The sequence below is a fragment of the Triticum urartu genome, chromosome 1A (genome assembly GCF_056163025.1).
Source record: "Triticum urartu cultivar PI428250 chromosome 1A, HENAU_Tu73, whole genome shotgun sequence".
In the NCBI taxonomy this organism is placed as follows: Eukaryota; Viridiplantae; Streptophyta; class Magnoliopsida; order Poales; family Poaceae; genus Triticum; species Triticum urartu.
This window is the reverse complement of record NC_141873.1, coordinates 514735578-514761964: the sequence shown is the minus strand read 5'-3', so window position 1 is coordinate 514761964 and position 26387 is coordinate 514735578. Positions and strand designations below refer to the sequence as shown.

The window sequence follows — 26387 nt, the reverse complement described above, 5'->3', positions numbered from 1 at the left end:
GCACATGCTTCATGTTCCTCAAAATAAGAGCCGTTCATGTTCAACTTAACCCACCCAACAGTAGAACACCATTTGGTCGGTACAACAGCAACTAACAATATATATTTCATGTGGCCGGACTGCTTCAATATCATATGCAACAATAGACTTGCCTTTCTTTGGATCAAGTGAGAGATCTACCTTTATACCGATCAAAGAGTCAAGGTAGCTGGCTAGGAACCTTCTGGATACTTCCATAGGAGGCGGAGGTTCGTGATGTAAAACCTCGGTGCGGATGTGCGAGGTGCTCCACAGAGTCATAAGAGCATCTCCAACGGCCGCGCAAAACGACGCGCGCGCGGTAAACGCAGCCTTTAGCGCGCGCGGGGCGTTTGGCGGGAAAACCACGCGCGCGGAAACCGCTTACGCGCGCGCGAAAAGGCGCTAGCTCGCGCGCCATCTTTTGCGCGCCGCTTCCAGCGCGCCTATAAAGTGCGGCGCGCGCCAGCGCCTCTCCACGTCTCCTCTTCTCCTCTTCCTCTCTCTCTCTGCCACGCGCCGCTCCAGCGCCCCGCCACCGACGCGCCTCCGGCGCCCCGCCACCGACGCGCCGCCATGCCGCCGCGCCGCCGAGGAGCGTCCGGCTACCGCGGCGTCCGCCTGCGCCCCAACGGCGGCTACTACGCGGAGATACGCTCCGGCGATCTCCGGCTCGGTCTCGGCACGTACGGGACGGCGCGCGAGGCCGACCACGTGTACAACGCGGCGGCGTGGCGCCTAGGCCGGCCGCGCGGCCAGATGAACTTCCAGGATGTCTACACGCTCCAGCAAGCGCTCGACCGTGCCCCGCCGCCGCGTCTGAACACGGCACAAGACCGTGCGGAGCACGCCGAGCGGCAGCGCCGCCTCCTCGTCGCCCAGGAGGACGAGCGGGTCATGGCGGAGTGGCGCCGCCGCCACCCGGAGGACATCGCCTACGAGCAGTCCTACTGGGCAAGGCGTCGCGAGGAGGACACGCGAAGGCGCCGCGAGGCGCGGTTGGACAGGCGTCGGCGCAAGGCGTTGGCGAACACGCAGTCCGATCTCGTTGAAGCAGGTGGGCAGTCATTCTTCATGCCGGATGATGGTCGGTGGTTGGACATCTGGCTGGATACCTCGGACGACACCGCCGAGGAGGATGACGATAGTGATGATAGCGACTTAGACTAGTTTTTTTTATGCAATCTATCTCGTGTTTTATCGTTTGTCGTTTTTAATTATTATGCAATCTATGTTTCCGATGTAAAATACATTTGTATTGTTAAAATCTATGCAATCTATCTATTTTCCAATAGCCTAGAATGAGCGCGCGCTGCATTTTAGCGCGGCTGCTGGAGCAGATGCAACGCGCCGCGCCAAACCAGCCGATGCGCGCGCGACATATGTGTTTTTTGCGCGCGGCGCGACCGGCGTCTGTTGGAGATGCTCTAAGAACTATGGATCTCTCAATTTTGGTAGAGGATGAAGTAACTGTAACAACCATTCACTCCCACTGTTCTGTATGGACTCAATGTTAGGCAAATTCCATATTTGAGAAAGTGGACAACGGAAGAAAGAGTGGAAGTTATTCTGAGTTTCGACAGAGCAAACCGGGCAAGTATCAAATAGCTCAAGACCCCTAGCATGTTTGTTCTGCGGGATTGACTATGTGCAAGTTGACTGAATTTTGTTTTTGGGTAAGTTGCCTGACCAAAATTAGGGGTCAGTCACTTTTTACTGTCGTGCTCACGTACACAACCTGCATGCCTGCATGCTCATGAACACAATCCCACAACCGGGACCCAGGCTGCATGCGTGCAAGCTCAGTTTCTCACGTACACAAGCCCAACATCAGTAATTATATAATATGATATAAAAATTAATAAAGTTAAATTAACGAAGTTTTATAAGCAAGAATATGCTAGGGGCATTGGTATTGCCTTTTAAGAATAAAGAAAATGAAGAAAAAAACATGCACACATCATACATTCGAATCACACTTTCGGTAATACGCAAAGAGTAAACATATAGTAATGTAATTTTCATGATCTAGTATAAGTTACACACATATTGTATATTACTTGCATGTATACTTACAAACGCAAAAATGAAAAAAAAATAAGTTGTCTAAGAAATAATGAATTAGTGGCATTAGTATTCCCCTTTAAGAAGTAGAAAATAAAAAAAAGACAAAATTTGCACACAATTTACACACAAATTGCACTTTTTATAATATGCAAGAATAAGCATATAATAGTGAAATTATATTGGTACCGCCCTTCAAGAAAAAAATGAAATAAAATAAAAATAAAATCAAAATCAAAATAATGAAGTTTTCTATGGAAGAATGAAACCCTTTTAAGAAGAAACAAAATGAACAAACTAAAACAAAAGCAGAATAATGAAGTTTTCTTGGGAATAATGAACCCCTTTAAGAAGAAAGAAAAAGATAAGAAAAAACATGCACACAAGTTTGTACTTAGGGCATCTCCAGCCGCGCCCTCAGGAAGGCCTCCCCAGGCGTTTTTTTTTTGCGCCGGCGCCGAAAAATCGGCCCAGTCGCGCCCCCAGGAGCCCGATTTTCGCCGGCTTGGGCCGAAAACAGCGCCGGCGGACCCAGACCGAACCCGGTGTGCTGGGGGGCGCCCGGGGGCGCCGGGGCGAACTGTTTTGGCGTGAAACAGCCGCGGGCCCGCCGCGTCAGGGACACGGCTCTCTTCTCGCCCCTTCGTCGTCCTCATCGCCTCGTTTCCCGCGGTGAATCAATGCCAAAGTTGTCGCGCTGCCGCGCCGGTCAGCCTGCGCCATTGATGCCTCACGGGCGGCGCAGTGAAGACCGGATGACGCGCGTCCCTCGCCCTCCCTCGCCCGCCACACGTACTCACGGCGGCTTGCGCACGGGCGGCGCCTCGGCCTATATAAGATGCGCCCCAGCGCACTCGGCGACTCGCACTCTCTCGCCGTCGTCGTTCCTCCCTCTCCTCTCTCTCGCCATCTCCAGTTCATCACACCCATGGCCGAGCGCTTCCCAGGCGACGGCGCGGCGGCGAACGGCTTCGGCCACTGCCATATTCACGAGAACGAGGCTCGCCTCCTTTTCGAGGCCGAGTACCCGGTCCCGCCAGACATGCGGGTGCCCGGGGCGTGGAGGATCAGCGCCGGCGGCGTGCCGGTGCCCCCGGTACCCACCGGCGTGGCGCGGCGTGCGGAGATTGCACGCATCCGCTCGTCCCTGCCGCGTGCGGCGAGGGAGGGGCCACGGTACGTCCCCGACAGCCCGCTCTGGGAGCCTTATTTCCGCCGCCGTCACGCCGAGCAGCTCGAGGCCACCAACGGCGTCGAGCCCTCCGGCAGGCTCAACGCCGTCGGCCGGCGTCGGTGGTGGGGCGTGCCCGGGCGCACGTTGGAGGCCGTCCTCGAGTACATCGAGGGCGGCAACACGCCGCGCCTCGAGTACCCCGGTCCCCCATCCTTCCCACGCCGCCGGGGAAGCTCCTGGACCCCGAGGCGCATGGAGACCGGGGGGTCCTCCTCCTCGTCCAGCGGCTCCCCCTGCCTCCACCTCCGCCCCGTCAAGCCGGAGCCCCAGGGCACGCCTGTCAGCACGCGCACCCGCAGCTCCGGCGTCCGCATCGGCGACAATGCCTCCCCCACCGGCCGCTTCGTCCTCGTCGAGCCCAAGCCAGAGCCCGGCCTCCCCGCGGAGTACGAGAAGATAGCCCGGCGTGGCTTCTCCGATGAGGACGCCCTGCGGTGGGCGCGGGACGACTACCTCCGCGACGAGATGGTCCGGCAGCGCCGGGCCCTGGAGGAGATCGCCGCCCGCAAGCGTGGGCGCGAGGACGAGCACGGCGTCGTGGTCCTCGACAGCGACGACGACGACGACGCCCCCGGACCGTCCAACCCGCCGCGCCAACCGGGGGAGGGATGCAGCAGGGACGGCGGAGGCGTCGGCGGGGGCGACGACGACGACGACGGCGGTGACTACACGCGGTTCTACAGCCTCCTCGGCATGTAGAACCGCGTGGGCGGGCGGCGAGGCGGGCGGAGAGGGAGACGGCGGGGGTAGCCCGCAGTAGTTTTTTCCTTTTTTGTAAAATATGTTTAAATTTGAACGAACTCGAACGTGTTTGCGTTGTGTTTGTGCCGAATTTAAACATTTTAAAAACCAGTGGGGGCGCGACTGGGGGGCATCACGCCCTCAGTGCGCGGTTTAGCGCCGGTGCGCCCCCATGGGCGATTTTTTGCCCCTCCTGGGGGGCCAACGGCTGGAGATGCCCTTAAATTGCACTTTTAGTACTATGCAAAAAAGAAGCATATAATATTACAATTTTTGGAACAAGTTGTTTAAAAAATAATTAATTAGTGGCATTATATTCCCCTTTAAGAAGAAGAAAATAAAAATGACAAATTTTGCACACAGTTTATACAAAAATTGCACTTTTTATAATATACAAGAATAAGTAAATAATAGTTAAATGATATTGGCATTGCCCTTAAAGAACGAAAAAAAGGAAAAACAAAATCAAAATAATGAAGTTTTCTATGAAAGAAACAAACCCTTCAAGAAGAAAAAAATTAAAAAAAAACTAAAACTAATGCAAAAAATGAAGTTTTCTAGTGAATAATGAACCCCTTTAAGAAGAAAGAAAAAGAGGAAAACAATTACACACAAGTTTGCACTGAAATTGCACTTTTAATAATATGCAAAAAGGAACATATCATATTGCAATTATCGCAATCGACTATAATTTACACACATGTTGTTTAGTACTTGCGTGTATATTTATATACACAGACACAAAAACAAAAGCAACAATTTCTAAGAAAGAATGAAGTTGTGGCATTGGTACCACGCTTTAAGAAAAAAAAAAGGAAATCATGATAAAATTTGCACATAATTTACTCATAAATTGCACTTTTTCATATATGCAAGAACAAACATATAATATTATTATTTACATAATAAATAAGTTTAAAACAAAGGAATGAATTAGTCTCAATCATATTACCCTTAAATAAGAAAGAAAGTGAAATGAAAACATAGAACAAAAATTTCCACACAATTAGTACAAAAATTGCATTTTTATAATATGTAAGAAGAAACATATAGTAGTAAAATTTCCAGACTCTAATATAATATATATACATGTAATACTTGTGTGCATACATTTACACACACTCAACATCCAAAAGTACACATAAAAAATGAAAACTCGAGGAAATATACATAAAAACTGCGCTTTTAAAAAAATATGCAAGAATAAGCATAACTGGAATGTTTGCAAAAACAAAATCTAAGAACATATGAATTGTGGCATTGGTATTAACCTTAAAGTAGAATGAAAATGAAGTAAAGACTAAAACAATAGCAAAAAATATATTTTTTCTGAAAAATGAATTAGTGGCGTTGGTATTTCTTTTAAGAAGAATGAAAAAAAAACTTGCACAAAAAAATTGCATTTATTGTAATATGCAGAAGTAATCGTATAACCATGAAATTTTGGCACATATTATATAGTATTTATATGTATATAACTATACTCAGCCAGCAACCAACAAAATATAATAATAATAATAAAGGAAAAAATAAAAATGCATAGAAGCATAAAAGTGAAATTAAAACAAAATGAAACAAAATATCCACAAAAGAAACAAACAAAGAGAGAGAGAGAGAGAGAGAGAGAGAGAGAGAGAGAGAGAGAGAGAGAGAGAGAGAGAGGAAGGCTGGATGGCAACTCTTAATGGGCGTCGGCCCAGTGGCAATCGACTGACCCAAATATGAGGTCAGTCGAACCAACAGAGCACAGCTGAAGAAGCAACACAGGCAGGGAAAAAAGCAGCGCGAATCATAAAGCAAAAAATCAATGGTCAAAAAATCGACTGACCCAAATTTAAAAATTCAGACAACTTACAAGTAGCTAAAGTGTTGTTCTGCCAGGGTTTGGCTAGCTGCAAGTCGACTGATTTTGTATTTTGGGTCGGTTACTTTTTTCACCGTAGGATATATTTATCAATTAATAATACTCAGTATTTTGGGTCAGTCACTGGTGAGATGGCCTGGGCGTGTGACTTGATCTGGCTACGCAGCAAGGCCCAAGGCGATGCGGGTCAACCTTTGGTTGAGTTGGTTAGGTGGACAGTGGTATTCCTAACCCACCAGGGTTCAAATTCTGGTGCTCGCATTATTTCTGTATTTATTTCAGGATTTCCGGCGATGCGCTTTCAGTGGGAGGAGATGTTCCCGTCGACGACGAGGCGCCTACGGTGACTTTGTAAATCTCAAGATGATATACCGGCTCAGTCTCTCGGAGATGTTCATAAGAGTAGGGTGTACGTGTGTGCGTTCATAGGGATAAACGTATGCGCGTGTATATGAGCGCTTTTGTGTCTGTACTGATGTAAAAAAAAGGGCAAGGCAATGCCTGGCTGGCTACGTTGCATGCATGCAATTGTTCGACATGTCATACATGGATGACGGATGGGTCACATTGTACATCACCATTCGCAGTTGAACTTTTTAGGCTGAATGGATAGGAGTACATGCATGAGAAATGAAAGCATGCATATGTTTGTATAATTCTCTAGTGATTGTATGGACATATAAAATAAAATAAAATAAAATAATGAGGTTTTCTTGGAAAATATGTATTCGTATCATCGGTATTGCCTCTAAGAAGAAAAAACTTGCAACACTCAGATTGCACTTTTTGTAATACACAAAGAATAAACATATAATAGTGTAATTTTCACAATCTAGTATAATTTACACACATATTGTATAGTATTTGCGTGTATACCTACACATGGAAATAAAAACTGAAGTTGTCTAATAAATAATGAATTTTTGGCATTGGTATTACCCTTTAAGGAGAAGATGATGAAAATAATAATAATAATAATAAAATATTGACAAAATTTGTGCACATGTCACACATAAGTTGCGCTTTTCATAATATGAAATAATTACCATATAATACTGGAACAATATTGGTATTACCATTAAATAAGTAAAATGAAATAAAAGGAAAGTTGAAACGAAAGCAAAATAATGAAGTTTTCTAGGTAATGAAACCCTTTAAGAAGAAAGAAAACTAAAATTCAAAAACAAAATAATGAAATTATCTAGGGAAGAATGTAACTAAAACAAAACAATGAAGTTTTTTAGGAAAGAATGAAACACTTTGAGAAGAAAGAAAGAGAAAAAACAAAAACAAATTAATGAAGTTTGCTATGGAAGAATGAAACCCTTTAAGAAGAAAGAAAATTAAAACAACAACCAAATAATGAAGTTTTCTAGGGAAAAATGAAACCCTTGTAGGAAAAAGAAAATAAAAAAACTTTCATACAAGTTTGCCCTGAAATTGCACATTTTGTAATATGCAAAAAAATAAGCATATATAGTGCAATTTCTGCTCTCTTCTATAATTTACACACATGGTGTGTCGTACTTGCGTGTATACTTACTTACAAACACACACAAAAAATCTAAGAATAAATGAAGTATAGTAGCAGTGGTACTACCCTTCAAGAAGAGAGAAAGTGAAAAAAAAGAATAATGGCAAGATTGGCACACAATTAACACATAAATTGCACTTTTTAGTATATGTAAGAATAAACATATAATGGTGAAAGTTACACAATACAAATAAATTTTTAAACAGGGATTGAATTAGTGGCATCGATATGAACCTTAAAAAGAAAAAAAAAACTAACACATAATAAAACAAATAAAGTTTTTTTCTAAGAGAGAATGAATTAGTGGCATTGGTATTACTCTTAAGAAGAAAGAAAAAAACTTGCACACAACTTTGAGTGAAATTGCACGTTGTAATATGCAGAGAATACACATATAATTATGCAACCTCCGTAATCTATTATAATTTACACATATATGGTATAGTACTTGAATGCATTACATGCACAAAAATAGAAAAAATATTTTCTAAGAAAGACTGAATTTTTACAATATTAGTACAAAAAATTAACATTGGTGTTACCCTTAAAGAACAAAGAGAACGAGAAAACCAACAAAAAATTCCAGACAGTTAGTACAAAAAAAGCACTTTTCATAATATGATGTGTAAAATAAACATATAATGGTGAAATTTCTGTGCTCTAATGTAATTTCTACGTGTAGTACTTGGGTGTATACATTTACACACACTCAACATCCAAAAATACACGTAAAGAAAAAACAAAACACAACTGAAAAATACAGAATAAAAAAACAAAAAAAAACACGTGAAGAAAACAAAGCAAACACAAGGGGGAAAAGCATGCACACACACTAAATTTGGTATGCATCTCATCCGTGAATTTTCGTGCAAAAGCCACGAACTAGACATGCATGCATGCACGGAGGCTACATCGTGCATCCAGCAAGAGCAAGGATACGCAAAAGATCGACTGAACAAAAGAAAAAAGTCCAAAATAAACCTTGAAGTTATAGACAAAAGCTTAATCAAATCTCAAACTTTGAATCCCAGAAATTGGCACTCTAAACTTGTAATCCCGGTCTATTTTGGACCCTAGACCTGTTTGGCAAACTGGGAATAGTACAATCCCGGCCGGGATAACCAGCTACTCTTACGGACAATTATTTGGGCCGGCCCACTATAACACAACAAGACTTCGTGGCGTTTAAAAAATGTTCCCACGTTTTTTAAATTGTTCAGAAGTTAAAAATGTTCATATTTTCTATTTTTGGCGCAAATTCAATTAATTTAGTGTTCTATAAAAAATATTTTGCATTTTAAAACTATGTTCGCATTTTAAAAAACTGTTTGCGATTTCAAAAAGAATAACAAATTTTTCAAAAATGTTCGGACTACCAATATTTTTTCAGATGCTATGATTTTTTTTTCATATTTTCAAATTGTGTCAGATTTGAAAATATGTTTTTTGAATTTCATAAACTATTTCATAAATAATGTTTTTAAAAAATGTTTTCGCTTGTTGGCTGCCGAATCGACTGGGCCGGCCCACCAGACATGATGCGAGTTTGTTTTTGCTTCACACGAGACGTAAATAATCTTTCTTTCTTTTTCTAAACGCTTGACGTAATAATTCCAAAACAAAAAAACATGCCGTGGAGTCAACTTGGGACCTAGCATGGTTGACCTGATTTTGCTAGCCACTACACCAGACGACTATGACTCACAGAATAAGAGGCCGAAAGTATTTAAGCAGAAACCAAAGCGCCGAACTTTGAAAACTTTTATTAGGCGCAAACAAGTAAAACGTATTTATTTCTGAAATCTTCAAACATTTCATAAAGTGCGAGAACTTTTTGAAATTTCGAATAATTTTAAAAACCAACAACTTTGAAAAAGCCAACACCTTTTGAAACATAAATAGTTTTTGAAACCTGAACAAAAATGAAACATATTTTTTTCTGAAACATGAACAAAATTTTAAAGTGCGAACACTTTTTGATACATAAACATTTTCTGACTTTGTGACATCTAGAAAATACCACAAATTTTTATAAAATGTATGGGCCAATTCAAACAAATGTTTATGCAATGTATAATACTCACTCCATTTTTATATACAAGGTCAATATCAAAATTACAAGTTGCATCTATACAAGGCTACTAACACAAATCGATGTAAAATTGATGAGGTTTGCCTCGTACTAGCAACCGAAGACATTAATACCTTATGCATGCATGCGGGAGTGAGAAGATTTATTTGCATGCACCGTATTAATCAACCAACAAGGAGTGAGAGAGTTGTCTCATTGTGCGTTGGAGAGAAAAATACACATTAATTAACACGTCAAGCAAGGAGAAAAGACTAGTTTACAACATTGCCTTAAGTAGCTATTAATTTCTACCTTGGTATCTGTGATATTGGTTTGTGCACCCGCAAAAAAAATATTGGTTTGTGGTCTTGTATATAAAAATGGAGGGAGTAATATTCGTGTGATTCAAAAAACATGTTTCGTACATTCAAAAAATTGTAACATTTCAAGAATGTTCACGAGTTTCAGAAAATGTGTTTGTGACATTTAAAAAAAATGTATGTACAATGTAACGAAAATGTGTGCGTGTTTTATAAAAATGTGACATTTAACAGAATATACGTGACATGTAATAGAAAAAAGTGTATGTGAATTTGAAAATGTTGAACCATGTAAAAGACTGTTCATGTAGTTTTGTAAAATGTGTATTGTCATTAAGAAAATGTAAAACATGTATTTCAAAAAATATTACCATGTATCCAAAAAAGTTTTGAAAACATTTAATTTCAAAATGCCCATAACCTATTTGAAAATATCAAAAATAATTCAAAAGAATATTTAATGTGTGCGTTCAAAATGTACATTGGGTACTGAGAAAAATTAGACATGTATAGAAATGAAAAAATAAAAAGAAAGCGTAAAAGAAAAAAAAAGACTAGTGCGCGCGCACGAGCGACTGCGCTACTGGGCCGGCCCAATTCAGCAAATACCGGCCAAGTCCTCTCAAGGTTTAAAATAGACCGGGAGTATAGAGTTCGGTGTGCTGATTTCAGGGATTGAGAGTTCGGGGTTTGATTTAGCTTTTGCCTATAAATTTAAAGTTTATTTTGAACTTTTTTCACTGAACAAATAACGGAATCATTCACAAAGCACCTTAAATCAACGGCCATAAATTTGACTGACCAAAACTTAAAAATTCAGTCGCCTGACATGTACGTAGCTAATGCGGTTCTGCCAAGTAGGAAAGGAATTAGTAGCCAATGTTCGACAAATAATTACTGTATACTAAACAAATGTATGAAAGAATTACATAAGCTAAGTAAATTGTGAAATAGTATGTATGAATGAATCATGACGATTTCTGGCGTGTGAGGACAGTCCGGTCCGGCACGGGGATGAACTTGACGGCCCAGCCGATGGGCCACGACACGGCGGCGATGGCGAGGCAGACGGCCCACTGCCCCAGCCCCAGCCTCTTGGTGCCGGCGAACCTGGTGAGCACCTCCACCATGACCACCTGCAGCATGAGCGTGACGGCGATGATGACCAGGAACATCCTGTTCTTGAGCACCCCGGCGAACACGTTCTTCTTCTCGATCTCCCGCGCGTTGAACTCGTTGAACACCTGGCAGAGCACGAAGGCGTTGAAGATCATGGTGCCGTTGCCCTTCTCGTCGGTGCCGAAGACGTCCCGGCCCCGGTACTGGAGCGCCAGCAGCAAAGCGATCTGGAACGCCGCCTGCGCGGCGAGGTTGCGCCACATGGCGTTGCTGATGAGCGGCGCCGTGTGGCCGATCCATGAGCGCCTTGGTGGGCGTGTCCGTGGCGAGCGCGAGAGCGCCCATGGTGTCCATGATCAGGTTCACCCAGAGGAGCTGCACGGTGGTGAGCGGCATCTTGCCCGTGGTGATCACGGACACGAAGTTGATGACGAGCGCCGCCACGTTGACGGTGAGCTGGAACTGGATGAACTTTTGCATGTTGTTGTAGACGCAACGCCCCCACAGCGTGGCCGTCACCACCTTGTCGAAGTTGTCGTTGAGGATGATGATGTCCGAGCTCTCCTTGGCCACCTCTGTGCCCTGCACGCCCATGGAAAGCCCCACGTCCGCCTCCTTGCGCGCTGGCGCGTCGTTCGTGCCGTCGCCGGTCACGGCCACCACGTGCCCCTTCTCCTTCAGCCGCTGCACCAGTGCCAGCTTGTCCAGCGGCAGGGACCGCGCCATGACGGGCATCCTGTCCACGATCTCCAGCTGCTGCTCCGGCGACATGGCGCAGAACTCGTGCCCCTCGATGACGATACCGTTGGGGTCATGGCTGGATATGATGCCGCATTCCTTGGCGATCGCGCGGGCCGTGAGGATGTTTTGGCCGGTGACCATCTTGACGGAGACGCCTGCCTTGGTGCAAGCTTCAATGGCGGCCTTGACCTCTGGTCGGCACGGGTGTAACACCACGGATATGATTTATCTAATATGTAATCCAACTCTTGCCGTTTCCGGCGTTAAGTTATTTTATTTTCTCGGGTTCGGATTTTTGTCTCCGTGTGTTGTTGTCGTTGCCATGCATCTCATATCATGTCATCATGTGCGTTGCATACGTGTTCGTCTCATGCATCCGAGCATTTTCCCCGTTGTCCGTTTTGCATTCCGGCGTTCCGTTCTCCTCTGGTGATCATTTCCACCTTTCTTTCGTGTGTGGGGGTTAAACATTTCCGGATTGGACAGAGACTTGCCAAGCGGCCTTGGTTTACTACCGGTAGACCGCCTGTCAAGTTTCGTACCATTTGGACTTCGTTTGATGCTCCAACGGTTAACCGAGGGACCGAAAAGGTCTCGTGTGTGTTGCAGCCCAACATCCCTCCAATTTGGCCCAAAACCCACCTAAACCATCTCCATCATCTAGAGCGTTCGATCACGATCGCGTGGCCGAAAACCGCACCTCATTTGGACACTCCTAGCTCCCTCTATGCCTATATATAGAACCCCCTCCGAAATTCACGGGTGAAACCCTAACCCTCTCCCTCTCCTCGCGACCGGACAAAAATTCCACCGACGGACATGTCCATTTCCACCCCGCCGCCGCCACTTGTCGCCGCCTGATTCGCCCGCCCGGGTGCCCACTTCGCCGCCGCCGCCAGGGCCCGCGGGACCCGCGTCCGGCCCTCCCAGCCCGAAGAGGCGCGCCGCCCGCCGCCTCCCTTCTTCCTCCCGCGCGGCGAGCCGCCCGGCCCTCCCTCACGTCCGGCCGCCGCAGACGCCATCGCCGGCGAGCTCCGGCTCTCCCTCCGGCCGGCGCCGCACCAAGCCCCCGCGCCGGATCTCCTCGCCGCGCCGCCGCCCCACATCGCCGGAGGCCGCGCCGCACCGCCCGGGTCGCCTCGCCCACTCCGGCCTCCTCCTCCCCCTCGCGCCGGCAAGCTTCTTCCACTCCGGCGCCGACCTCCCCGTCAAACCTCGGGAACCGCGCCGCTGCTACAGTGTCTTCGGGCTGGATCTGGATCTGAGAATTTTGCCTCGGTTGACTTTCTCCCGAAATCCTAACTAAATTGCCATGTTCATCGTGTCGTAACTTTGCATCCCTAGCTCCATTTTGGGCATATAGCATATCAAAATGTTCGCCTCAGAGAGTACATCATTTCATCTCATTGCATCATTTTCATTTGAGTTCATCTTGATGCCCGAAATGCTGTTGGAAGAGTGTTATTTGAGATAATTGTCAGATCTACTGCTCCAAATAGCCATTTGTCATTTTTGCCATGATTAATGTGTGCATGATATGCCCCTGAGCTCTTCATGAGTTTTGTTATATGCGTTGCCATCTTTCCAGAGATGCAACCCATGTATTTTTGTGATGTGTGTGGTGATTAGCACAAGCTTGCAAAGTGGAGTATTCGTTAATGTTGATTTCAGGGACTTAGCAATTCCACTAAGTCCTTGGTTTGTTTATATCAATATGCCATATGTTCATGTTGTTTCCTAGTGATCCGTGCCTCTTTTGAGGATGATTAGTAAAGACGTTTTGTTAATATTGTAGTGCTCTATCCATCCATGTTTTTTTTGCAATTATGAAGCACCCTAACTTGAGTCAATCGAGCTCTACTTTTGCTATTTCGTGAATCTGGGCAGATTGTCTACTTGTTAGCGATTTTGCCGAGGATGTTGTAGTTGATCCGTGCATGCTATGTTATTGTTTTTGCCATGTCTAGCTTGTATAATGTGTATTCTTGATGGGTGTATGCTTATATTGTCATTTCATGCTCTATAGTGAGTGCATCAAGCTCGTAAACATGCCTACTTGATATCTGATTTGCATGTTCCAGTTTTTCACTAAGTCTATGATCTGATTATGTTTTTGCCATGTTCACATACTTGCAATTGTATTTTCTGTTCCCTTTTGGCTCAAGGTCACTAAGGGACTTTTGTTAAGCTCTTTGAGTAGCGCAATGCCATGCTTTACTTTGCCATGTTAAGTTCCTGTAGCATATAGTTTTCATGCTCCAAAGTGTGCTACCTGATCTGAAATTCCAGACAAGTGTTAATTTCACTAAGTCTGAAATCTATTTACCAATTGCACTTTTGCCATGCTTGTTTGAACCTGTTAATGGATGAATTGGCTGTATCTCGGTGTTCATCTTTTGTTAAGCATTATGAATGGATCCCTGGCATGTATTTTGTTGCCATGTTTGGGTGCTGTAGCATGTTTGTCTTGTTGCATTTAGATGGCTACTTGCTGTTTATCCCAGACCGGTGCCATATTTGAATTGCTTGCCATTTTCAAACCGTGTCTCCGATTCCGGTGATCTTTATATCGTTTTCAAGCGAAATCATCTCACCTTTCCAGTAGCACACTTGGTTTTCCAAGTTGAAGCCAGGTTCATTCATTCCTTGTCAAATCTTGCATATGCATCACATATCGCATCCCGCATAGCATACCATGTTTGCATCATGTTTGTCTTGTTTGGGTAGACCCGGGAGACGAGTTCGCTAACGAGAATCCCGTTGAGTTTGCTTTCGAGGATCCAGTCAACTCTGACAACTTTGCAGGCAAGATGATCATACCCTCGAAATCACTTCTATCTTTGCTTTGCTAGATGCTCGCTCTTTTGCTATGCCTATGCTACGATGCCTACCACTTGCTTATCATGCCTCCCAAATTGCCATGTCAAACCTCTAACCCACCATGTCCTAGCAAACCGTTGATTGGCTATGTTACCGCTTTGCTCAGCCCCTTTTATAGCGTTGCTAGTTGCAGGTGAAGATTGGAGATCGTTCCTTGTTGGAACATTGTTTACTTGTTGGGATATCATTATATTATCTTGTTATCTTAATGCATCTATATACTTGGTAAAGGGTGGAAGGCTCGGCCTCTCACCTAGTGTTTTGTTCCACTTTTGCCACCCTAGTTTCCGTCATATCGGTGTTATGTTCCTGGATTTTGCGTTCCTTATGCGGTTTGGTGATAATGGGAACCCCTTGACAGTCCGCCTTGAATAAAACTCCTCCAGCAATGCCCAACCTTGGTTTTACCATTTGCCACCTAGCCTTTTCCCTTGGGTTTCGCGGACTCAAGGGTCATCTTTAGTTTAAACCGCCGGGCCAGTGCTTCTCTAAGCGTTGGTCCAACCTAGAGCACCGTGCGGGGCCGTCCCTTGGCAACTTGGGTTACGTTGGCTCCCGTACGCTTAGCTTATCCGGTGTGCCCTAAGAACGAGATATGTGCAGCTCCTATCGGGATTTGTCGACACAGCGGGTGGTGTTGCCGGACTTGTTTTACCATTGTCGGAGTTGTCTTGTAGAACCGGGATGCCGAGTCTGATCGGAATGTCTCGGGAGAAGGTATATTCCTTCGTTGACCGTGAGAGCTTGTCATGGGCTAAGTTGGGACTCCCCTGCAGGGATTTGAACTTTCGAAAGCCGTGCCTGCGGTTATGGGCAGATGGGAATTTGTTAATGTCTGATTGTAGATAACTTGAACCTTAACTTAATTAAAATGAATCAACTGTGTGAGTTACCGTGATGGTCTCTTCTCGGCGGAGTCCGGAAAGTGAACACGGTGTTGGAGTAATGCTTGCCGCAGGTTGTTCTCTAGTTATTCGTTCGCGCTTTGCCTTCTCTTCTCGCTCTCTTTTGCGAACAGGTTAGCCACCATATATGCTAGTCGCTTGCTGCAGCTCCACATATTACCTTGCCTTACCTATAAGTTTAAATAGTCTTGATCGCGAGGGTGCGATATTGCTGAGTCCCTGTGGCTCACAGATTACTTCCAAACCAGATGCAGGGCCTGATGACTCCGTTCCAGATGACGCGCTTGAGCTCAAGTGGGAGTTCGACGAGGACTCACGCCGCTACTACGTGTCTTTCCCTGATGATCAGTAGTGGTGCCCAGTTGGGGCGATCGGGACCATGTCGCATGTTGGGTTGATCTTTTATTTTGGCACCGTAGTCGGGCCATGAGTGATTGGATGATTTAATGCTATTTATGTACTTTGTTTGACGTGGCGAGTGTAAGCCAACTATGTACCTTACCCTTTTATTATCTAAATTACATGGGATGTTGTGACGATTGCCTTACTTGCGACATTGCTTTCAATGCGGTTATGCCTCTAAGTCGTGCTTTGACACGTAGAAGATATAGCCGCATCGAGAGCGTTACAACGGGTCTTTCAACCCGACGAAGCCCAGCAATGTCAGACCGTCGTCGTCAATCTTTGATTGCTCAGTGCCGTTGAGTTGCTTGTAGGCAAAGGCGATGCACCGGAGGCTGCCGACGGCCATGTCGTTGATCACCATCTCGAGGTTTCTCCTCTGCTCCACCCTGAGTTGGCACCGCCCCGTCCGTGTCCACGTACATCGAGCAGTTCGCCAGCACCATCTCCGCGGCGCGCCTTTCCAGTGTGCGACCACCGTGCCGGTAGCGTTGTCCTTGATCATCAGGCCGCTGCGCTTCTTGTCCAAGTTGAAGGCCTCGACGTGCAGCACCTTGCAGCTCCTCTTCAACGCGTCGGCGTCCATGCCGAGGTCCGCTACGGCCCACGACAGCAGCGCCTTCTCCGTCGGGCTGCCTGTTATCTCCGGCGGCGACACGTTGTCCGGCTTGTAAACGCTTCCCGTGGTGTTGAGCCCAGCTCCCTGGCAAAGCAAGGTAACGACGCTCCCGGCGATCGCCGTGGCACCTCTGGGCTTGTCGGTGCCGACCCAAAACTCGGTCACCTTCATCTGGTTGAGCGTCAACGTTCCGGTCTTGTCGGTGCAGATGGCTGTGACTGACCCCATTGTCTCGCATGCCGACAGGCGGCGCACCCGCGCGTTCTCCTTCACCATCCTCTTCATGGAGAAGGCGAGCGTCAGCGTCATGGCGAGCGGGAGGCCCTCGGGGATGGCGACGACGATGATGGTGACGGCCTGCTGGAAAATGACGACGAGGAAGCTGAACACGGAGTCGAAGGTGACGTGGCCCTTGTTGAACAGCGGCTTGCCTTGCTCGTCCTTGGTGCTGCCGGTGAAGTGGCGCGCGGTGAGCACGGTGAAGACGAGCACCGCGACGGCGACGCCGATCTTGCCAATGCTTGAGGTGAGGCGCTCGAGGCGCTCCGCTCATCATCTCGCCCCACAAGGTGTCGGTGACGAGCATCCGGCCGTAGCCATCGACGATCTTCATGCCGCCGGTGAGGAAGGGGTTCTTCTCGGCATCGATCTCGATCGGGCGGGGCTCCAGGAACACCCCGTCCGCCGGCACCGAGTCGCCGATCTTGAGTATCACCACGTCGCCGACCAAGACATCGAATATGGAGACCTCCTGCCTCCGGCCGGCGCGGACGACGGTGACGGCAATATTGTTGGACTCGCTGGCCAGCTTGTCGAACCGCTTGGCCTGGCTGTGGTTGCTGACGGCGGACACGGCAGCAACGAGGAACACGGCGAGGAAGATACTTACGCCGTCGTACCAGCCGTCCTTGAGGCTGTGCTCCTTGATGCCGAAGCCGAGGGAGACGGCGGCGCAGACGAGGAGCACGATGAGGAAGACGTCCTTGAGCGCGTCCCAGACGTGGCTGAAGAAGCTCTTGGGCCTGGGCTTGGGGTACGTGTTCCCGCCGAATGACTCCCTGCGGCGCCGCACGTCGTCGCCGTCCCCGCGGATGCCGCGCTCGGCGTGGGACGCCAACGCGGCTGCGATGCCAGCGCCGGCCGCCCCCGAGGCGGCGGAAGCAGTCGTCGCGCTTCTCCTTGACCAGGCCCTTGAAAAGCTCGTCATCAGCGGCGTTACCGGACGAGTGGGCGTCGGTGTCGCTGCCGTCGTGGTGGATCTTGATGGTGACGTAGGAGGAGGTGCTCCGCGGACAGAATGCCGAGTCTGGCTAGCCTGTGGCACGTCCGGATGACGGTCAGCGCCTTGCTCCATTACCTCCCCGGCTGCCACGAGGAGGACGGGGAAGGCGACGTCGACCGGCGGCCCACGGCGATCAAGACGTCGGCGCACTCCATCCGTTGTGCAGCGGGCGATCGGAAAGCCAGGCGAGAAGGGTGAGAGGAAACTAAGACGGGCGGACGAGGGATCAATGGATGCGGCGGGGAGGTGAGATGGGTCAAGAACTCCTAGGACACGAGGACGGATGTAGCTGGGAGGGTCAGGTCAGGGGATGGATGCCTGAATTCCTTGCTGGGTTTGATATATCAGTTTTGCTAGAACTCATCCAGATGAGATATAATTTGGTCTCATTCACCTTTTATAGCCATTGGATGTGATGCTATAAGATACGTGTGTGCTAACGTGGGTTGTTTTGTTCTTGATTTTCAGGTGAATGAGACCAAATTATATCTCATTTAGATGAGTTCTAGGTATTCCCTTGATATATATGTAACCCTGTAATCCTATTGTATTCTAAGGGGGTGTTTGTTTTCAGGGACTTTTTTGTGTAGGGATTAGAAAAAATTCCTCTTAGACATTTTTACTAAATGGGAGGGACTTTTGAAGGACTAAACTAGACATTTGAGACTAAATGAAGAAGACTCTCAAGGAGAGTCTTTTTGAGAATTTTTGGGACTTTTTCAACAATGCCCCTTCATGCACGCATTGGCTCGCCATCCCATGGTGTTGTTTGATTGTTATTTTTCTATATACTAGGGGCAATATGGTCATTTAATAACCTCTAGGAAGGGACTATGAACTTTTTAGCCTCTGAAAACAAATAGGGAGGGTTTTTTTAAAGACTAGGGATTTTTTAGTTGAAACTAGAAAAAGTCTTAAAACTAGAGAACCAAACACCACCTAAGACAAGTCAGGGAAGCTTCCTGGAAATCAGAGTGGAAACTGCTCGACGAACCACCTCGAGTGCCGTGGGACGGCGAGTTCGTTCGTTTCTTCCGTCACGCCAACGGAGCAACCATTACTGTTGGTGGTCTGTTATAAGGTAGCCGTTGCACTGCATGCGGGATTCATTTTCAGGCCAAAAATACCCTGCATTTACTTCCACAACAAAATATGTCAATGCTGTGTGAATGTCGTTCAAAAGCTGCAACGTTTATTTGCATTGGATCTACCAAATACTACCCACCATAATGGGTGGTAGGATGCACCGTAAAAAATCACTATTCAGAAAAGGCCCAAGCGCTATGTATCGCGTAATCTTGGACGTGCACCCCACTGACACGCTCTTGAGTCTCGCCCACTTTCTTCGGCCACCATGTTAAACAAAGCGAGCTTCCAGTAGGCATCTCGTTTGAACGAATTCCGCAAAGAAACGCACAAGAATTGTTTACTTGCAGGGGTGTAAAGAGGGATATACTCCCTCCGTAAAGAAATACAAAAGTGTTTAGATCGCTAACCCTTATATTTCTTTACACAGGGAGTATACATAATAAAAAACACAGCATTTAAGAAGGTGTAAAAAAAGGAATGACCAAGGTTCAGACATGCTCACTTCACCTGATGATTCAGGTGTACATGTGGCGACCCAAAGTTGCCACGGAGCTTTTCATCACTACGATGGTCTTCTTTTTGGTGTGGGATGACAGAGGCTCGAACCAGGGCCGGCCCTGAGGGGGGGCGGCCGCCCCAGGCCCCCATAATCTGGGGGGGGGGGGGGGCTCCCTTCCCTGGTTGCATATACGTACGTAGGTTGGCCCATTAGACTGTAGCGAGTTTCTCCTGAAAAGAAAAACGAGTAGCCCGGCTGACTAGATCCCAAGTAAAGGCCCGAGGAACGGAGCTAGGACGCAACTCACGCAGTTTTTCCTCTGATCGTGCGACATTCCCGTTAGCCGTGATGCCCAATCGCCCAATCTTCGTCACAGGCTGCAGCGCTGGGCGCGGTAGGGCATCTCCCAGGCCCAGCGGCTCCGGTGTCCCGGTCTCAAATCTCCAGCCTCCAGCGCTGGGGCCGATCACCTCTCGCCCTCCCGCCTCGTGCTAGAGTGGGACACCGGAGCATCCAATCGAGGCGTCGATCCGACCAATCCGAGGCGTATGATGTATTCCCTGCAGATTAAGTACGTACTAATCTGATGTATTTATTTTTTGCAGATTAAGTACATAATTTATTTTCTTCTTCCACTGTTCATATGTAATCTGATGTGTTTTTTGTATTTTCATCAATGTATTATCAGCTCCAAAAAATATGCATCTTGTAGCGAAAAGGAAAAGGGAAACAACGTGTGGTTGTCTTCATAGAATCACACAGACAGGACCTATTGACATTTTATTTACGAGTACATCTGATGCGTCAATGCGCCATGATGTTGAGTTTGCAATAGTTGTCGTGGGGAAAGAACAACCAACTAATGGGAATTCTGAATCTGAGAAGCAAGAAGAAAATGTCGACACCAACATCAGTGATGACAATGTAAGTGGCTCTCCGAACGTAACTAATTCATTGGATGCACATTTACAGTCGCCTAGTGTTCATGAACATCTATTTTTTACTTTGATATTTATGCTCCAAGAAATTGGGGCAATCCTGACATTAAATCAAAAGACGTACGTAGGTTGGCCCATTAGACTGTAGCGAGTTTCTCATGGAAAGAAAAACGAGTAGCTCGGCTGACTAGATCCCAAGTAAAGGCCCGAGGAACGGAGCTAGGACACAACTCACGCAGTTTTTCCTCTGATCGTGCGACATTCCCGTGAGCCGTGATACCCAATCGCCCAATCTTCGTCACAGGCTGCAGCGCTGGGTGCGGTAGGGCATCGTCAGAATCGCGATTTTGAATCGGATCGGAGCTCCGATGGTAAGATTGCAAATCGTAGAATCTTCACTATCAGGATCGTAGAAACGTAAATTCTATGAACTAAAATCGTAGAATCATAGGGGTTAGTTTGGATCGTAAAGTCATAGAATCGTATAACAGAATCGCGATTCTGACAACCTTCCCAGCGGCTCCGGTGTCCCGGTCTCAAATCTCCAGCCTTCAGCGCTGGGGCCGATCACCTCTCGCCCTCCCGCCTCGTGCTAGAGTGGGACACCGGAGCATCCAATCGAGGCGTCGATCCGACCAATCCGAGACGTATGATGTACTCCCTGCAGATTAAGTACGTACTAATCTGATGTATTTATTTTTTGCAGATTAAGTACGTAATTTATTTTCTTCTTCCACTGTTCATTTGTAATCTGATGTGTATTTTGTATTTTCATCAATGTATTATCAGCTCCAAAAAAATATGCATCTTGTAGCGAAAAGGAAAAGGGAAACAACGTGTGGTTGTCTTCATAGAATCACAGAGACAGGACCTATTGACATTTTATTTACGAGTACATCTGATGCGTCAATGCGCCATGATGATGAGTTTGCAATAGTTGTCGTGGAGAAAGAACAACCAACTAATGGGAATTCTGAATCTGAGAAGCAAGAAGAAAATGTCGACACCAACATCAGTGATGACAATGTAAGTGGCTCTCCGAACGTAACTAATTCATTGGATGCACATTTACAGTCGCCTAGTGTTCATGAACATCTATTTTTTACTTTGATATTTATGCTCCAAGAAATTGGGACAATCCTGACATTAAAGCAAAAGATTATTTCCTATGTTAAGGTATATGATCTTATTTATGAATTGAAGATTATCAAATTCACTTAGTCATATGGCGTAATGTCTGCTATGGAGATTTTCAAGCATGTGAGAGAGGTTGATTGTTATCCCAATGTGTCCATTGCTTATTGCATCTTATTTACTGTGCAGGTGACTGTCGCATCGATTGGATCAAGCTTTTCAAAGTTGAATATTGAAGAACTATTTAGGATCAACAATGACTCAAGAGAGATTAAATGGAGTATTATGGATCGAGAAGAAATTATTGGATGAGATTGACATCAACCCCCTCATAAGTGACTTTACATTGAGGAATGTAAAGAAAATTCGAAGGTAATATATATAAATCATTTTATATGAATACTGCTTTTGTATGCGTATAAGTGTTTATTGGTAACATTTTATATGCGTAAATTTTGTTACTATTATAATGTTTATATTAAGGGCCCTGACTTTTAGTTCCGCCCCGGGCCCCCAAAATACCAGGACCGGCCCTGGCTCGAACTCTCGACTTCAAGGATGGAGGAATAACTGGCCATCTACAAGGACAAGACGAGGCCGACGGAGACCAGCAGGTCGTGGCTCAACCAGGTGCATGCGCTCGTCCACCTCCGCCAGCGCTCGCCCTTGAGTAGCACCGGAGCCAGAGCTGGAGACATGAGCGATCCTGAGGTCGACGATAGGGGTGCAAGGCAAGAGGCAAGGGTTCCTAATTGTATGTGTGCAGGCAGAGGCAGTCCAGCATACGCATATTGCATCATCTGGGGAACTCTGTCGAATGGAGACAACACAGATTCTTCCTGCTGACGGTTAAATTAAACGCGTCCAAAAGACTGTGAATGCAGACAGCACATATTCTTAAATAGTGAACTCAAAAGAGAAACCCAAAAGTGCCTTCCATCCAAGTGCTTCATACAGGGCCGACCCTAAGGGGGGGCAGGGGGCGGCCGCCCCCGGGCCCCCATAATCTAGGGGGCCCCTCCCTGGTTGCATATACGTACGTAGGTTGGCCCATTAGGCTGTAGCGAGTTTCTCCTGAAAAGAAAAACGAATAGCCCGGCTGACTAGATCCCAAGTAAAGGCCCGAGGAACGGAGCTAGGACGCAACTCAAGCAGTTTTTCCTCTGATCGTGTGACATTCCCGTGAGCCGTGATGCCCAATCGCCCAATATTCGTCACAGGCTGCAGCGCTGGGCGCAGTAGGGAATCTAATGCGGTGCATCCCATGATCATCCCCATGTACACTTCGACTACTCCCCAAGCCTAAAAGGACATACGATAAGACCTCAACCATACGCCATTGGACACAAGGTGAACTCACTCCTATTCGAACCGTCACTTTCCACATATTAGACATGGTTACTACCTCATGCATGGACCTTGCATATACTCAGGTACAACCGAGATGACCATGGAGGATCCAAGGACCAAGGCCAAGCATGGAAGAGGAGAAGGAAGAAGAAGAACGGACAAGACAGGACTTGCCCGGATCATCCGGACCCCTGATACGTCTCCAACGTATCTATAATTTTTGATTGCTCCATGCTATATTATCTACTGTTTTGGACTATATTGGGCTTTATTTTCCACTTATATATTATTTTTGGGACTAACCTATTAACTGGAGGCCCAGCCCAGAATTGCTGTTTTTTGCCTATTTCAGTGTTTCGAAGAAACGGAATATCAAATGGAGTCCAAACGGAATGAAACCTTCGGGAACGTGATTTTCTCACCGAACGTGATCCAGGAGACTTGGAACCTAGCCAATTCATCAGAGAGGCGGTCACGAGGGTGGGGGGCGCCCTCCCCCCCAGGGCGCACCCCCCTGCCTCGTGGGCCCCTCGGTGCTCCACCGACGTACTCCTTTCTCCTATATATACCTACGTACCCCCAAACGAACAGAGACGGAGCCAAAAACCTAATTCCACCATCGCAACTTTCTGTATCCACGAGATCCCATCTTGGGGTCTGTTCCGGAGCTCCGCCGGAGAGGGCCGTCATCACGGAGGGCTTCTACATCATCATAGCCTCTCTGATGAAGTGTGAGTAGTTTACCTCAGACCTTCGGGTCCATAGTTAGTAGCTAGATGGCTTCTTCTCTCTTTTTGGATTTCAATACAAATTTCTCCCCCTCTCTTGTGGAGATCTATTCGATGTAATCTTCTTTTTGCGGTGTGTTTGTTGAGACCGATGAATTGTGGGTTTATGATCAAGTCTATCTATGAATAATATTTGAATCTTCTTTGAATTCTTTTATGTATGATTGGTTATCTTTGCAAGTCTCTTCGAATTATCCGTTTGGTTTGGCCAACTAGATTGGTAGTTCTTGCCATGGGAGAAGTGCTTAGCTTTGGGTTCGATCTTGCGGTGTCCTTTCCCAGTGACAGAAGGGGCAACAAGGCACGTATTGCATCGTTGCCATCGAGGATAACAAGATGGGGTTTATTTCATATTGCATGAATTTATCTCTCTACATCATGTCATGTAGCTTAAGGCGTTACTCTATTTTTAACTTAATACTCTAGATGCATGCTGGATAGCGGTCGATGAGTGGAGTAATAGTAGTAGATGCAGAATCGTTTCGGTCTACTTGTCACGGACGTGATGCCTATATACATGATCATGCCTATATATTCTCATAACTATGCTCAATTATGTCAATTGCTCAACAGTAATTAGTTCACCCACCGTAGAATACTTATGCTCTTGAGAGAAGCCACTAGTGAAACCTATGGCCCCCGGGTCTATTCTCATCATATCAATCTCCATCACTTTAATCTTGCTTTCCTTTTTATTTTTCCTTTACTTTTTACTTTGCATCTCTATACCAAAAATACCAAAAATATTATATCTATCAGATCTCATTCTCGTAAGTGACCGTGAAGGGATTGACAACCCCTAATCGCGTTGGTTGCGAGTAGCTATCGTTTTGTGCAGGTACGAGGGACTTGAGCGTGGCCTCCTACTGGATTGATACCTTGGTTCTCAAAAACTGAGGGAAATACTTACGCTACTCTGCTGCATCATCCCTTCCTCTTCGGGGAAATCCAATGCAAGCTCAAGAGGTAGCAAGAAGTATTTCTGGCGCCGTTGCCGGGGAGTCTACGCAAAAAGTCAACATACCAAGTACCCATCACAATCCCTATCTCTCGCATTACATTATTTGACATTTGCCTCTCGTTTTCCTCTCCCCCACTTCACCCATGTCGTTTTATTCGCCCTCTCTCTATCTCTCTATCCTCCCTCTCTATTTTCCTATTTTGCCCGTTTGCTATTGTCTGCTCGTGTGCTAGTTTGCATGTTTGTCGCGATGGCTCAAGATAATACTAAATTGTGTGACTTCACCAATACCAACAACAATGATTTTATTAGCACTCCGATTGCTCCTCTTACTGATGCTGAATCTTGTGAAATTAATACTGCTTTGTTGAATCTTGTTATGAAAGATCAATTCGTCGGCCTTCCTAGTGAAGATGCCGCTACTCAACTGAATAGCTTCGTTGATTTATGTGATATGCAAAAGAAAAAAGATGTTGATAATGATGTCGTTAAATTGAAGCTATTTCCTTTTTCGCTTAGAGATCGTGCTAAAGCTTGGTTTTCGTCTTTGCCTAAAAATAGTATTGATTCTTGGAACAAGTGCAAAGATGCTTTTATCTCTAAGTATTTCCTTCCCGCTAAGATCATCTCTCTTAGAAACGATATTATGAACTTTAAGCAACTTGATCATGAACATGTTGCACAAGCTTGGGAGAGAATGAAATTAATGATACGTAATTGCCCTACTCATGGTTTGAATTTGTGGATGATTATATAAAAAATTTATGCCGGATTGAATTTTGCTTCTAGAAATCTTCTAGATTCGGCTGCGGGAGGCACTTTTATGCAAATCACTTTAGGAGATGCTACTAAACTCCTAGATAATATTATGGTTAATTATTCTCAATGGCATACTGAAAGATCTTCTAATAAAAAAGTGCATGCGATAGAAGAAATTAATGTTTTGAGTGGAAAGATGGATGAACTTATGACATTATTTGCTACTAAGAGTGTTTCTTCTGATCCTAATGATATGCCTTTGTCTACTTTGATTGAGAATAACAATGAATCTATGGGTGTGAATTTTGTTGGTAGGAATAATTTTGGTAACAACGCTTATAGAGGGAATTTTAACCCTAGGCCATATCCTAGTAATCCTTCTAATAATTATGGGAATTCCTACAACAACTCTTATGGAAATTATAATAAGATGCCCTCTGAATTTGAGAATAGTGTTAAAGAGTTTATGAATTCATAAAAGAATTTTAATGCTTTGCTTGAAGAGAAATTGCTTAAAGTTGATGATTTGGCTAGAAACATTGATAGAATTTCTCTTGAGATTGATTCTTGAAAGATTAGATCTATTCCTCCTAAGCATGATATCAATGAGTCTCTCAAAGCCATGAGAATTTCCATTGATGAGTGCAAGGAAAGAATCGCTAGGATGCGTGCTTCTAAAGATGCCTTTATTAAAGCGTGTTCTTCCAATTCCTATGAAAATCAAGATGAAGATCTAAAAGTTATTGATGTGTCCCCTATTAAATCTTTGTTTTGCAATATGAATCTTGATGAAAATGAATATGATCTTCCTTTACCTAGAAGGCGTTCTAAAAATTTGGAGTATTTAGATCTTTATGATGAAATTGATGAAAGTGGGATTGAAAGAAATAAAAATCTAGATGTTGCTAAACCCACTATATTGGATTTCAAGGAATTTAATTATGAAAGTTTCTCTTTAATTGATTGTATTTCCTTATTGCAATCCGTGCTAAATTCTCCACATGCTTCTAGTCAACATAAAGCCTTCACCGAACATATTGTTGATGCCTTGATGCAATCTTATGAAGAAAAACTT

The 26387-nt window shown here is 45.6% G+C and overlaps 1 protein-coding gene and 1 pseudogene across 1 annotated transcript; one reads left to right on the top strand and one right to left on the bottom strand.

The window, feature by feature from the left end:
* The first annotated feature begins 594 nt into the window (after nucleotides 1-594).
* On the top strand, nucleotides 595-1188 carry LOC147992109 (uncharacterized). The gene has a single exon (XM_087538928.1). It carries the CDS (start codon nucleotides 595-597, stop codon nucleotides 1186-1188), a length of 594 nt encoding a protein of 197 aa, XP_087395054.1.
* Nucleotides 1189-10814: 9626 nt separating this feature from the next.
* On the bottom strand, nucleotides 10815-17949 carry LOC125537107 (calcium-transporting ATPase 7, plasma membrane-type-like; annotated as a pseudogene).
* Nucleotides 17950-26387: the final 8438 nt, after the last annotated feature.